The 15,076-nt window shown below is 37.9% G+C and overlaps 1 protein-coding gene across 2 annotated transcripts in view; it reads right to left on the minus strand.

The window, feature by feature from the left end:
- Positions 1 to 7,506: 7,506 nt before the first annotated feature.
- The window catches only part of AASDHPPT (aminoadipate-semialdehyde dehydrogenase-phosphopantetheinyl transferase), a 28,303-nt gene continuing 20,733 nt past the window's right edge, over positions 7,507 to 15,076 (minus strand). Inside the window, exons 5-6 of one of the 2 annotated variants that reach the window (XM_061457798.1) lie at positions 11,558 to 11,635; positions 7,507 to 7,775 (exon numbers count right to left, since the gene is read on the minus strand). In XM_061457798.1, the coding sequence (XP_061313782.1) occupies positions 7,605 to 7,775; positions 11,558 to 11,635 (249 nt within the window). In that variant the 3' untranslated portion in view covers positions 7,507 to 7,604. Of the gene's footprint in view, positions 7,776 to 9,080; positions 9,374 to 11,557; positions 11,636 to 15,076 lie in introns of those variants that run through there. The other variant, XM_061457799.1, reaches the window with a different exon arrangement.

Here is a 15,076-nt window from a genome sequence, read left to right on the forward strand (position 1 = left end):
ATTGCACTGAGTGGGTTTGCAGACAGGGGTAGGGCAATCTCCCCTACACAAGGGACTCAGACTTAGTTTCCCCATAGATGGTAATAAACTGGAATGGGGTAAAAGAACACAAACAGGAGGAGGAGAGTGCTGTGTGGAAGAGTGTGCTGTGATCATAGAGTACTTGTGAACTGGCTTGGGATGTAATCAGCATCACAAAATAGATCTTGGCCTGCAGAAGATACAAATATTCTGGACAAGTTGTAGGTTAAGCAGGAAAGCATGGCAAGCAGAGGCCATATACCCCAACTGAATTATCTTTTAGTTCATACATACACGCACATTTAATTAAGTTATGATATTATCAAGCCTTTGGCACACTGCCTCCTGTATAAACATTACTGGCATAGATATGTAATCCTATTACAGATTTATTAATTCAAATGGAGGAGCAGCAGGCATGAAACCAGCTAGAAATTTCAACTGAAAACCACCTATAGGTTAGACAGAGGAAAACAACATGCTAAGGTGGAAGAGTCACACAGTGATATCTTTGCTCACAGGAGCCACCCAAGGTCTGTGTCCATCTCTTTAGCGTATTAGCAGTCAAACAGCCAAGTCTGCCTTGTATCAGCACGACTCATGATTATTCCCCATACAAGAACAGCATCATCTGAGCTAGAAGGAGCTGCTCTTGGATTATTAGGTTTGTCACTTGTGGGATTCAATTATTCCTGTATTATTTGTCTAAGACTAATGCAAAGAGGCTCCAGCTAAGACCAGAACTCCACTTCATGAAGTACTAGGAGCAGTTTCTTTCTCAAAAGGGGCCTGCAGTTTCAGCAGACAATATGCAGACAGAGGGGAAACAGAGGCACCAAGGAGTGATTTTATTACAGTTCCACAGAAATACAGCCAACAGGCAGAGACTAATTCTAAATGTCACTTTTATATTAAAGAATATCCAGTTAAAATGTAACTACATGCCTTTTACTGATTAAAATAGAAGCAAGGCCATTTTAGACCTATAACATAAATAAAAAGTCATATAAAATTACAAGAAAACATATGTTAGAGATACAGAAATGTTACACTTTGGAAGCTGAGGAATGGAGAAAAATATTTTTACCACCAGAACTGGAAGAGTCCTTAATTCATACCTCTCTGCTGTGCCATTATCCTGTACCATTTCTAAATGAAAGTGCATGTTTTGATTTCCATTAAGGAAAAAAAGTCAGAATGGAATCTTCTTTTAGAATCTATAAACCTACAGAATCTATAAAAAAGTTCATAAGAGTTTAGATTGTTTTTTTTTTTGTTAAAACTCATGCTCTTGATCATTATTTTACCAATAATGACCTTTTACTGACACCAAGAGTCAGTTTGTATAATTCCTACTTATATTGTACTAAATGGTGGAGAAGATGTAGGCAGCATTTCTGGTACTGTGCCTTATACTAAGACCAGGAAATCACCTCTTCAAAGGAGGATACAGTAGCTATTTGGCTATGATATGCCCATCAGATTTTCTAATTAACAGGTGTTTTTCTACCTGCCAACCAACAATGTCAAGAGTCTTTCAGAAGCATTCTGAAGACCTGTTAAAAACTCAAACATTTATCAAGCATACACTGTAAAGATACCATGGATTTTCCTGTGTCCACTGGATGTTGAACTAGAAAAGCCCTTAAGACCTATGGGATAAAGCAGAATAAATTCAATGCAGCCTTGTTTTTTGGGTTTCTGTTGTTAACTTCCCTCATACAAAGTACTAATCATGAAACAACACAGAAATAAAAATGTCTTTACTCCTTTCCACATTTTTATGTATTTTTAATATAAGCTTCCAACAGATTAAAAAAATTATGTCTTAACATGTTTCTCCTTTTTGTTCAAGGCACCGTTTTAAATTTTCCCCCTGCCTGGCCTTAAAATTGTTCCATCAAGCCAAATGCATTTGTACCATTCATATTACTCACTCTTGAAGCTCTTTTCCTACACTTCCTGATTACTGAGTTCATAAAGATGAGTTTAGTGTCTTGTTCTTTTAAAGCTGATTATATCATATATATATATACATATAATGTTTATACAAGTATATGTATGTGTAAATGCTACATACCTGCAGAAACTCTGCTACATCTATCAGTGATGAACTGGCTGTAGTCTGAGAAGAAATGAGTTAAAAAACATTGTGTGGCTGAGACAGCTGTATTTGCATTAACACGTTTAAATTTTAATGAAACTGCATTTTTCTTTCCCTTTTAAAAGCTTGTTTATACAAATTCAACAACCCAGTCGATACTGCACTCAACTGCTGTTCCCCCCCAAAAAAAAAACTATAATCATTCTATCACATTGTCTCAGAAGCCCCCAAATTGTCCTTTATAAATAAATCAGATCTATTTTAAAATTCCTGGCACATACAAGGTTTATTCACTATTTCAGCAGCCCTTTACTCTGGGAAAAAATGTTGCCTTCATTAGAGATTACTTCCCTTTTTTTAACTGAAGACTGGTCTCAGAAAGTAAACTTATTTCCTGATTACTTACAGACATTTACGTGACTGATGTTACATAATTCTATGGCCAGGGCATCTGACTTTACCCAAGCCAACAGAAACCAACGTGCTTGCACTGCAGTGAGCAGCTTGCTATTCTCTTTTTATCCTGAAAGGTGAGAGAGAACAATGGTTTCTGCAAGTAGAAGCTGTCTGCCTGCCCCAGTTTAAATGCAAATAAAGATCCTATTGCACTTTAGGGAAAACATTCTAAATTAACAAGGCAAATGATCTGAAGATCCCAACAAGCAATTAAGCCAAAACAGTGATATCAGAACTATCAGTTCTTTGTGATACACTGTTTTCACTCACATGAGAATATTAATTATGTTACAAGTAAGTACACACTAAGTACAGCCTTTACCCACACACAATTTTACTATACAAAATAATCCCATGTATTTTCCTAATGTTGTACAGGTAGCTAATCAATTGCAGATCACACAGCTGTCACAAGATGAACAAAATGCTTTTATGTAGGTAGTAAAACACTGCTTGATATTCCTCTGTTCAGTAGACAGTGTTTGAACTTAATATATGCAGGAGAATTCCATTTCTCTTACAAAGAGCCCAGTAACCTTACTGAATAAGCAGTTCACTGTACCTTTCACAAAAGCTCTTGATGAGGATAAGGCTGAGAAGCACACTGAACAATCAACTGATACGCAGGCTGAGAATCCACTCACCTGATGGCAGCGGTGATAAATTACAGCAAGCTATGTGAATGAAGCCAAGAAAAAATATTCACTTTAAAGGGAAAATATTTTCAAGACTGTATTTTCAGACTTTTGCCTGTGTGCTGTTTTAAATGCAAACTTGTATTGGGTCTGGCTGAGGTAGAGTTAATCTTCCCCACAGCAGCCCTCATAGCACTGTACTGGTAGCTAGAAAGGTGTTGGTACCACACCAGTGCTTTGGCTACTGCTGAGCAGTGCTCACACAGCATCAATGCTGTCCCTCTAACATTTCCCCAACACCAGTAGGCTGGGGGTGGGTGAGATCTTGGGAGGGGAGGCAGACAGGAAAACTGACCCAAACTGACCAAAGGGATATTCCACACCATATGACACCTGCTCAGAAATAAAAGCTAAGAGAAAGCAGGGAGGTGGGAGGGCATTCATTATTTGTCTTTTGGAGCTACCAAAAACTCCCTGGTAAGTGGCTGGACATCGCTGGCTGATGGGAAATAGAAATGAATCTTCTGTTTTCCTTTGCTTCCACGTGACATTTTCCTGTGCAAAAAAAAATCCTACAACATGAAATTTGTGTTCTACAACACAGCTCCAAAAAAATAATTGTCAGAAATTTTCTTGCATAAGTAACACTGGGCAACACTGTAACCTTGCATTTGAGAAGTTCTATCTTCCCGCAAGCATTAAACCCCACACTATTGCAATTTAGACCAAGTGATGAGTGACTAACACATATTATACACCAATATTATGTCATAGTTATGTCAAGAAAGTAGGTTGCACATTACTAAATTGAAATTACAGGAAGAAACAAGTGAGTGTCTTTGTCTGGAAAGAAAGACTTGAACACACCTAATCTTGTACTTTTTATTCCAATAAAGAAATTAAACTCAATCTTAACAGAAACAGGAGTTAGACACAGTATCTGGCCATAAAAAAAACTTTATGCACAGGACAAGAAAATACCACAGTACAAAAAGTGACTTTCTGAAAAAAAGTTCTAAAATGTTGGCACTCTTGAGAATAATTCAGAATTTATTTCCATGATTACATCTTCTGTGTAATGTACAGCAATCCAAGTACCCATATCCCGGAGGAGCATGATGTGCAAATTAGCATGTCCAGCCACTTGCAGAATTGGGCAGCAGTTAAGGAGGGAAGTTTGAATTACCTTTTTAGACTTGGTTGTATCAGTTCTGCTCACGAATCACTTTTTCCATTGTAGAATGCAGCACTATGATCTTGTAAAGCTCTGACAAACAGACAGTTTCTGGTCACTTGCATAGCTAGCTATCTTTGCCTTCCTATCCTGATCTTCTTTGCAGATTATGAATTTATTGCAATGTCTTGGGTAAAGATGATTGTCTAGAGGTAAGTTGTTGCCTAAATATTTCCAAGAACATATAAATTACAACCTCATTTACACTGCCTCTGCTGTTACTCTACTATTTCTTGTCTGAGTACATTTGAACAACATCAGTGCACTTGATCCCGTAATATACAATATACAACTTCCGTATTATATAAAGTATATACATCATATATATTTTGTGAAAGCCTGAGTGAATTCACACAATCCACTTCTCAAACTTACGGATTTTCACATCAAATGGCACCAGTCTTTTGTCACACAGATGCAAATTTACCTTGAACACTTCCTCTAGGACCCAGGTTCATGGCATGGCCATGTCTAAGGCAGCATACAGAAAACAAAACAGATAAAGAAAAGTAGCTCTGGAGAAGGAACCCAAAGGCCAGAGGGCTTCTAGGCATAACTGGAAAATTTCTTGCAGATAGAAGAGTGATGGGAGATGAGCCAAGGTCAGCTCATCTGCACCAGGCCCACAACTTAAACTAATGAGGGAAGCTGCAGCCGCGCTGGACCACTATTGCTGAAAACGGCAGAGATACTCCACGGACATTAAGACTGTATTCTGAGGGAATGCAAGGAAGGCAGTTTTATGACCATGTGTGGATACAGGGCTCAGTTTTTTATATAAGGGAATGTGTGATGATGAAATAATAAAAAAGTAAAAAATCCTAGAATTGATTCAAATCTTCAAACTGATTTGAAAATGAAATTCTAGTAAGATTACATGAATTTATCTGTGCGTGCTAGCAGCATTTATTTTAATATGTGCCTCCACACTACACAGATGCCCAGAAAAACATTCTGGTGACTTTGAGAAGGATCATTCACACTCATAAAGAGTCAGAGTGTCCTCCTGGCCTTTTAGCAGCATGCTTTTAGCTGGTAATTCCACAACTATACAGATGCTCTCTCCCATGGTGGTAAAAGCAAGTGTAAAACTTCTGTCCTTTTGCAGTGACACTGAACAGCATGACTCAAGTAGCTCTTCACCCCTTATTACCATCTCCTGGCCCTACTGCTACCTAATTAAGATTAAAAAATGCTACTTAAGAAAAAAATCATGGTGTGAGGAACTGCAATCCTCTAGATGATTGCCTGGGCCATTAGAAACGATGACTTTATTTCATGGAAAGGTAACCAAAACAAACTCCTTTGGTTTTGTAGCCTTTCTAATTAGATATAGCCCTGAAAATTATCGTATTGCTGGCAAGCAAACCAAGTATAATTTTCCAATTTAACAAAAACGTTTTGTCCTTTACTTACATGCAAACCCGGTGTTATAATTCCATGAACATTTTTTAAACTCTTTCCAGTGAGAGAAAAATTCTGTTTTGAGACACTGACACCACGTAAAAATAACTTATCTCTAATACGAAACTAATTTCTTTATCCCCAGCAATCTAGATCTGAAAAATCTCTATTCTTCTCACCTCATATTTGCTAACTTAATTATCCCAGCAAAAAAGTTTTAAATTTAAACTGGCTGGTACAGATGCAGTTGATGGTGTCCTCAGTGACTGCTGAGGACTGGCATATACTTGATCAGTTAACAGCCAGCTAGCCATGGAACCCTGTACTCTCCAGCCCCTCATACTGAATAGGCCTCCTTATTCTGCAGACTTCCAAAAGCTGCGGCAGAACATATCCTTCCTTTCTTTCTTTCAGCATGGGAATGCTTCTAGTTATCTCAGCTCTTAAACACCACCATGCACTTGCCCAGCTGGGATTACAGTACGCTCCAGGTAGAACAGAGTTAGAGTCAGTGACTCAGTTTAAAATATCCTGCCCCAGTAAGTGACACCATTACATATCCACTGACTAGCCTTTTCTGGCCTCCAGAGTGCCATTTATTTATTGCAAATTGTATTTAATTAAAAACAAACAGAAAACACACCACAACCAAAAAAAACCAAAACAGTCTATAATATCTGACTTAAAATTCGTATTAAAATTATTGTGTATTTCTGGTCACTTCAAAATTTGACCCCTATTGAGTCTGGAGAGAAGAGTCACTGTTTCACTGATTTGCAATTTTGGAGGAAAAAGGCCAAACACCAAAAGTTATGATTAGTATGCCAGATGAGGGTGTCATTAAAATGGAAAATGAGGTAGTCATTAAAATGGAAAAAAAAAAGAACCGGTAGAAGCAGGAAAAATTATCAGCATATCTGAATTATCTACAGCAAAAATCCACAAGCTTGTATAATATTATAAAGCTTGTATCCTTCTTCCTATAAACCTTTTATTTATCTTTGCAATAAGGCATGGCTCCAATGGTTACACTAAAGGAGATTCTTCTTTGGTCAGAATACAGACTGCAGCCAAGTTGCACACAAACTCAGATTCACTGAAGACCTATGCTTAACTGTAGGACAGAAAAGAACTGGCTTTAGTTATGAAAATCATTACATTCAGTATGACTCATTCTGTTCAGTACATTTACTCACATTTAGATGGACCACATTGTATCTATGACTTCTAGAAAGAAAACTGGGAAGTAATGGTACAAAACAGGATTTGTTTTGAAAAAGAATACAAAATATTCAGAAGATGCACTCAAGATCCACCTCTCTTCTCCAGAAACTGTAATTCATTGTAAGACAATAAAATATTCTGTCTTCAGGTGTGAGAAAAAGTACCATAATTTAAGCTTCAGCATAAATGAAGTATAGAAACACATTTTTATATATTAAACACTTGTTGACTAATCAAAAACATTACTGTAGCTCTGCTCCCTCTTCGTTGCATGGGTAACTATTGCACCACAAACCTGGAGAAGCAGAAAAGTATGTGGCCAGCTTAGACTATTCACCCAGAATTCCTTCAGCAAGGAAACATGCATCTTCCTTAAGATATTGATAAAGAATACAAATTTTAAAACGGTGAAAAATCAGACTGTCAGCTTAAATCAGGAAAAACGTGTTTAATTTACACATGTGCACTTATTCCCACACTCTGAATTATGTAGAGTAACAGCATGAAAACTCTGACAATTTTCTTCTTATAAGCAGTCTTGTCTTGAAAGTGAATTCTGTTTCACTGGACTCTCCTGCTTAGAACAAAAATTATCCCAATATGCAGAATCCTCAGGTGCGACCGGAATACCAGATGAAACTAAATCTTCAAAAGTCAGTAATGTGAACTGAAGCTGGTTAGGCTCCACAGAACATACCTACAGAAAATACATATTAGTATTATATGAATCAATATATCTCAATTTTCTTCCTGCAGTACTCCCTGTCCAGTTTAAACTATACATTGCTTACTGAAAAAAAAAATAAAAATCCAGTTGAGACCAGTGTCACTGTCTCTAATTTAGGCTATATAGTAACTAATGGAAGTATGCAACAGGCCACACAGAAAAAGCAAGCTTTTTAGAAACTCAATTCAGAAAGCAGAAAGATGAGAGGCAGAGAATGCTGCAAATACCACAGAATGAGTGTTTTAAGTTCAGAAAAAAAGGAAGAAAACCATCAACAAACAAACTCTACTTCATTCTCCAGTAGACATGATTATTTGAGGTAATAGCATGAGGGTTTATTCCACTAGAAGTGTGCCTATACATACTCTTTTAATACCAGCAATCACTGTGGTTGTGCATACTTCTCTCAAACTCTTGCTATTTAAAGAAAAAAATGATCACAATCAACACAATTCCCTGTGTTAAATCCAGATTAAATGCAGACTGACATATGAGAAATGCGTGTGTCACAGTCCACGTGTTAGTTCCATCACTTCAAGAAAAATTTCAAAGAAAAAAGGGTCTGTTTTTTGTGAGCACGTTACGTTGCTGCCTGCTGTATGCTATCTGTAAGCATAATTCTTTCCAGACAGCAAAGCTCCATGAATCCAACATGCATACAGCTGATCCCTCAGTCCAGGGCTGCGACAAAAAGACAGTCTTGTAGCCTACATAGGAATTATAAAGAATTATAAACTCAGCTATCTTTCATTGAGACTTGCCTTGGGTAACTGTCTAGATCTAGGTTAAGAGTGCAGATAAATGTTCCGTCTCTTCAAGCATGTAGCAGTCAGCAGCAGACATTTTGTCAAAATTCTTGACAACCAGAGAATTTAAATTATAGTATGTTAAAGTAACAATTGGTCTTTCCTGTGACTTGTAGCTACTTGCTATCAGGTTGGGAAGAAAGCTCTGAAAGTCCATAAACAGGACATCATGAATTATTCCTTTGATAGCACAGAGGGAGCAGAAACAAGCACTGACGTCTTGAAATAGTTGCATGATGTCTACACACTCTATTTTTTTAACTAAGATGAAGAACACCTTTTCCTCTTGACACATCTAGTAATACAGAGAATCCTTTCTTATCATTCTGCAAAATTTAGAAAGACAGAAGGCCACTTTTAATTTCCTCCACATTCATGTCAGAGTCGTGAAAAAGTACTTTATTTCCATATTGGGAATTACAGAATGCTCACTTGTCCTATTTAAAATGACCTTTTTTTCAGTGAATTGAGCTAATGAAATTTAGGCCATCACAAATTTATCAGTGGACAAGTATGCCTTTGAGACTTCTCTTGATTCAAAGACTTCTCATAGTAACTCTTGATGCCTGTTCTTTCTTTGATAATTTTAAGGTGTGTAACAGTGATGATGAAAGCCAACAATTAAAACTCCTGGATTTTTGTACAATACTTAGGTAATTGTCTTTAGAAACAATGGCCACCTTCTTTTCACCTCAGAAAGACATTTATCAGTATTCCTGTAGAAAGGATGAGATGCAGCACCACTGGCAATTTAAATATGTCCTCTCAAACAAAATGCACACACTTTCTTAAAGAATATTTCAGCACTGATATACCACAATAAATCCTCAAAGGTAGTTTGTACCTGTTTTTTTCAACCTAACCAATACTTAAAAGGTCTGCCTCTCTGTACTACCCATAAACACAGACTTTATGACCACGATAGATGTGTACGTGACCACTTTCTTTCCTTCATCCATGCATATACTAATTATTGTTTTCTAGTTCCTGACACAATCTTTTTATGTAAATAACAGAAAACAATAACCCATTTTCTTGTGAGCAACTAGAACACTATAGACAAAACTGGCAGTTTGTCACACTTTGCTTTGCTGACTGACTGGCTATTTCAGCTACAACTGCTTGGGTAGAGCAGTTGATGTCATCTACCTGGACTTGTGTAAAGCGTTCAACACTGTCCCACACGACATCCTTGTCTCTAAATTGGAGCGACATCAATTTGATGGATGGACCACTTGGTGGATAAAGAACTGGCTGGATGGCCGCACACAAAGAGTTGTGGTCAATGGCTCAATGTCCGGCTGGAGACCAATAATGAGTGGAGTCCCGCAGGGATTGGTGTTGGGACCGGTCTTGTTTAACATCTTTGTCGCTGACATGGACAGTGGGATTGAGTGCGCCCTCAGCAAGTTTGCCAATGACACCAAGCTGTGTGGTTTGGTTGATACACTGGAGGGAAGGAATGCCATCCAGAGGGACCTTGACACGCTTGTGAGGTGGGCTGATGCCAACCTCATGAAGTTTAACCATGACAAGTGCAAGGTCCTACACCTGGGTCGGAGCAATCCCAGGCACAGCTACAGGTTGGGCAGAGAAGAGATTCAGAGCAGCCCTGCCGAGAAGGACTTGGGGCTGTTGGTTGATGAGAAAATGAACATGAGCTGGCTTCAGTGTGCGCTTGCAGCCCAGAAAGCCAACCGTATCCTGGGCTGCAGCGAAAGGAGCGTGACCAGCAGGTCGAAGGAGGTGATCCTGCCCCTCTACTCTGCTCTCGTGAGACCTCACCTGGAGTATTGTGTGCAGTTCTGGTGTCCTCAACATAAAAAGGGCATGGAACTGTTGGAACAAGTCCAGAGAAGGGCCACAAGGATGATCAGGGGACTGGAGCACCTCCTGTATGAAGACAGGCTGAGGAAGTTGGGGCTGTTCAGCCTGGAGAAGAGAAGGTTGCATGGAGACCTCATAGCAGCCTTCTAGTATCTGAAGGGGGCCTATAGGGATGCTGAGGAGGGACTCTTCATTAGAGACTGTAGTGACAGGATTAGGGGTAACGGGTTAAAACTTAAACAGGGGAAGTTTAGGTTGGATATAAGAAGGAAATTCTTTCCTGTTAGGGTGGTGAGGCACTGGAACAGGTTGCCCAGGGAGGTTGTGAATGCTCCATCCCTGGCAGTGTTCAAGACCAGGCTGGACACGGCCTTGGGTGATATGATTTAGTGTAAGGTGTCTCTGCCCACGGCAGGGGGGTTGGAACAAGATGATCTTAAGGTCCTAACGATTCTATGATTCTAACTTGCATGTCTGCTTCAAATTTGACTTTTATGGCTATTTTCATGACCCAGGTCTTTGTTAAATTACAAAGAAAATCCGGAAAAGCTTGTAAGTAACTTTGTTGCTTCTCTCAATAGACACACACATGGAATGAAGACTAACACTGCTGTTCCTCCCATCTGTTGGTTGCTGCTTGTCTCAGGGGTTACCTTGTCATAATGGTGTTTGAAAGATGGCTCTGCTCTGTGACACATGTACTGACAAGTCCCCTGTTAAAATCAACTTGGTGAAGTGCTGTGATAGGTTAGCTGTCCAGACTGGTTCACCGTCTCCACTTCCCTCTGCAAAAACCATCTTTCCCACATAAGTACTAACATGCTGTGACAAAAATCACTTGATTTACTGTTCAGTGAACATGCTGAAACACTAACATACACATTCCAGATATCTGTCACTGTCCTCTGAAACCATTTCTCCTTCTCATACCTGTCCTGAAAAAAGGCACAATAGAACTAGAGGTAACAGTTCAGTAACACTCTGGTTAATACTATGCTTAAGATAAGCTTTCTCCTTGGCCCTACATCTGAGATAACACACTTTTAGCTACAGCATCAGACTAAGTTTATGTTCGAGTGATTAGTTACCAAGAACCGAAAACATTTTTTAATTTCTTACATCAGAATGCTTCTGTACAAATCCCTCCTGTTTCCCAAGGGCCACTGCAACGTGATGATGATCATCTAACCGGGTTTCCTAGTAAAGATGAATGAGAGCAACGTAAATGTATTTTCTTTACTCTGTTGCCAGGAAAGACTATAAATGCTTAGAGTATGTTTCAGAAAAAAAAGCAGAGCATAATATAAAATACTATAAAGTAACTGCATTCAAATAGCAATAGTCCTTTATAGCAGTGTATTTACTATGAAATATTTTACTTAGTTTTCTATTAATTTACTAGGGTAGAAGACTGAAAATAAAGAATGCTACCTCAGGTTTTATGAAATTGAACCACTTGTACACATCATGCACATTTCTAGAACTTCCTCAAAAACAGACTATGAAAATTAGATGTCTGATCAAATGCAGCTGAACAATTTACACAGTTCTAAGGTGCAGTGCTTTGTGCTCGTCTAGGTGGAAAAATTGCTATATCCAGTTTTTAGTCATGTATTTCCCTCTTTCCTTTCATTTTCTGCATTTCCAAGACTTTAACAACTGATCAGAACAGAGGATACAATACAGCACATTCAGCAGCACCCTACATTTGAAGTCAGAAGTTCCACCTCATTCACTTCACATATCCTTTGTGATCACGAGGTTTTTTCCATCTTACAATAAAATATAACAAACTATGCTCTTCATCTTATCTTTGCTGCTTCAGAGAAATAAATGTAAAGCCAAACCAAATACAGGAGGGAAGGAGACTTCTCCTGGTCCCCACCATCAGCCAGCAAAAACCTTAAGGCATGGAGTTAATGAAACATCCTGAAACCACAAAAAACAGCGAATCAGCTTGCTTACCTATTCATCTGGGGATACTGCTGTACCAACTTACACAATAAATCCAACCTCTAAATGGAAATAGACGATTAAACAAAAAAGAGAAAGAGGACAATCATACAGAATTCCTCTGAGGTAGTTTGTTTTGTTAAGATTCATCTCTATAAACCAGCAAACATAATTGATCAAAATTTGTTTTGCTCTGCACAGAACCAGAGTATTACCAGAGCTGTTCAAGCTACAGGCACGAGACATATGACCTCATTTCAAAGGCTCAGCAAAGCGATGTGTCTGGGATTCAAATTGTTCTGGATTCCCTCAACAACAGACAGCTTATGAAGAAGCTGTACCTTCCTAGCAAGCATAATTGATTGCTGTGTGAATCCAGTTGGATTAAATGGTCTTAGAAGTAAAAGTTTTCATTCGTATTTATTCCTGGCAATACAACAGAATTAACTTCTCTTACTGAGGCTGAAAGACTCTGTTATAGTTGCATACCAGCAACATTTACTAAATATGTTTCAAACTGATTCAGGTAACCTCAATCTGAAATACATATTCTGAAAGTAATGTATTTGCATATAGACAAATAAAGCAAATATTTGTTTGGAAAAATACAAACAATTATTTGTACAGCACCTGTGATGCCAGGTGATTCTTAAAACCAAATGAGGTTTAGGATAAATTAGGTGCTTTCTTTATAAACTGGCTATATCCAAAATTGAGGTAGGGACCCAAATAGAAGGGTCTTATGTCTCATTTAAGATTCTTCTTTAATATAGACTCCAGTAAGTGTTATCCAGTCACTCTTCCTGACTAATGGTGCAAAACTGGGACCAATAAGGAAAAAATCATGAGTACTTAATATTTTGCAAATCAGTAATTAGGATTCTTTTTTTCCATATACCAGATCTACAACAGACACCTATCTTTCACCTTTATTAAAATTAACTGGCACTTCATTCTTGCTGAGGTTTAACCTAGCAGGTCACGAAACACCATAAAGCCTCCCCTCTGGCAGGGCAGTGTAAGAAGCTGCTGCTCTTGACTCGGTACAACAACAAAAATATCGGTGTGTTATCAATATTATTCTCATCCTAAATCCAAGACACAGCACTGTAGCAGCTACTGGGAAGAAAATTAAATCTATCCCAGCTGAAGCAAGGACAATTCTGTACCAGCTACTGGGAAAAAAATAAAATCTATCCCAGAAAAAACAGAGTAATTCTGTAAGTTTATTTTCTTCAAAGGAAGTAAATGGAGCATACAGAATTACCCCAAATCTATGTTATTATCATCATTGCTCCATCCTAAAATAACGATCTGACACAAATACTGTGTCGCTTTTCACTGGGCTAGCAAAATTTCTATTACTAAACAAATGCACCTTAATAAAATGAGGAAAGTGCACACTGCCTATGTGAATAAAACATATTAAACACAACATATCTTAAAATTAGATTTATGCTTTTCAATGAAGTTTTACTGTATTTTTTCTTCTCCTTCCAAAAACAGTTGCAGGGAATCTGCCTAGCAATCTCTAGAGTACTACATGAAAACAAGCGCCTAAAGCTAAACTGATCCAACAAGATCAAACAGCAAGAAACTATTTCTGAGCTACTGTTGTCTATCCAAGCTCAAAAATACGTGAGGAGTGAAGGAGGGAAAAGACACTTCGAACAAAACTAGGTAAAATATCTCCTTGGAAAAGGGGTCACAGTCAACTACACAACAAGGTAGTTCATTTGGTGTTTACAATGAAATAACAGAAAATTATTATTTCCATGCTCACAGAAAATTCTATGAACATGCTTTGCTCTTGTGAACAGTTTAGGGTGTCTGAACAGTGTCAACATTGATTTGCTTCGGTTCACTAGTACTTCTCTTGACCTTTTAGTATGACAAGTATAATACGGTAGATCTTTTTCTAGTCTTAATGTTTCTGAGTTGCTTTTTTCACATTGCATAGTACGTTCTAAAGGCTATTTCAGAATTTTTATGTAATTTTAATGGATAAAAACCCCTTTGCTTCCCTCTTTTGTTTTCGGTAAATTCGAGTATTTTTAAAACTCAAATAAGGCAATCCAAAACCATGTGTTAATTGGCTTTTAAACAGCCTTGCTCTCTTTGATCCCCTCCTATCATAAAGATATAGGAAGATCTGAAAAGTGAGGTCATTATATTTTTTATTTGCTAAAACATGTTCACTCCAGCAAACTCAGCACAACAGGGAACACAAGGAAAACACTATACCAGTAATATGGAATTTTACAGGTGATTCTTACAGATTTCTCTTGGTGACTCTTCAGATTTCTCAAAATCAGTAAATTATTGTTTTCAGTTAACAAGATGTTTCAAGAGCTAATGATGAAATAACAAAGGACCTTTGTCTTTGATGGGCACAAAACTAAAAGAAACTTGGGAGAAGACTGAAAAAGGAAAGGGATGCTTATTTTAGGTTGGGGATTGGTAACTGAAAAACTGATTATTTTTTTCCAATATCAGCTTAATAATTGTTGATACTTAAATTAAATTATATTCCAATTGAGCTTGTATTAAATGAAACTTGATAATAAATCCAGTCGTTGTAACACTGCAAACTGCCTTGTAATAAGGCTGCACTCTTGGGAAGCAGAAGGGCAAGCATGGAGGAGGAGACATTCCTCAGACAAAAAATAAATTAAACTTCTAGCA

Source organism: Pezoporus flaviventris, unplaced genomic scaffold, assembly GCF_033815535.1.
Source record: "Pezoporus flaviventris isolate CSIRO_AGI_PZ_B2104156 unplaced genomic scaffold, CSIRO_AGI_Pfla_v1 ptg000025l, whole genome shotgun sequence".
NCBI lineage: Eukaryota > Metazoa > Chordata > Aves > Psittaciformes > Psittacidae > Pezoporus > Pezoporus flaviventris.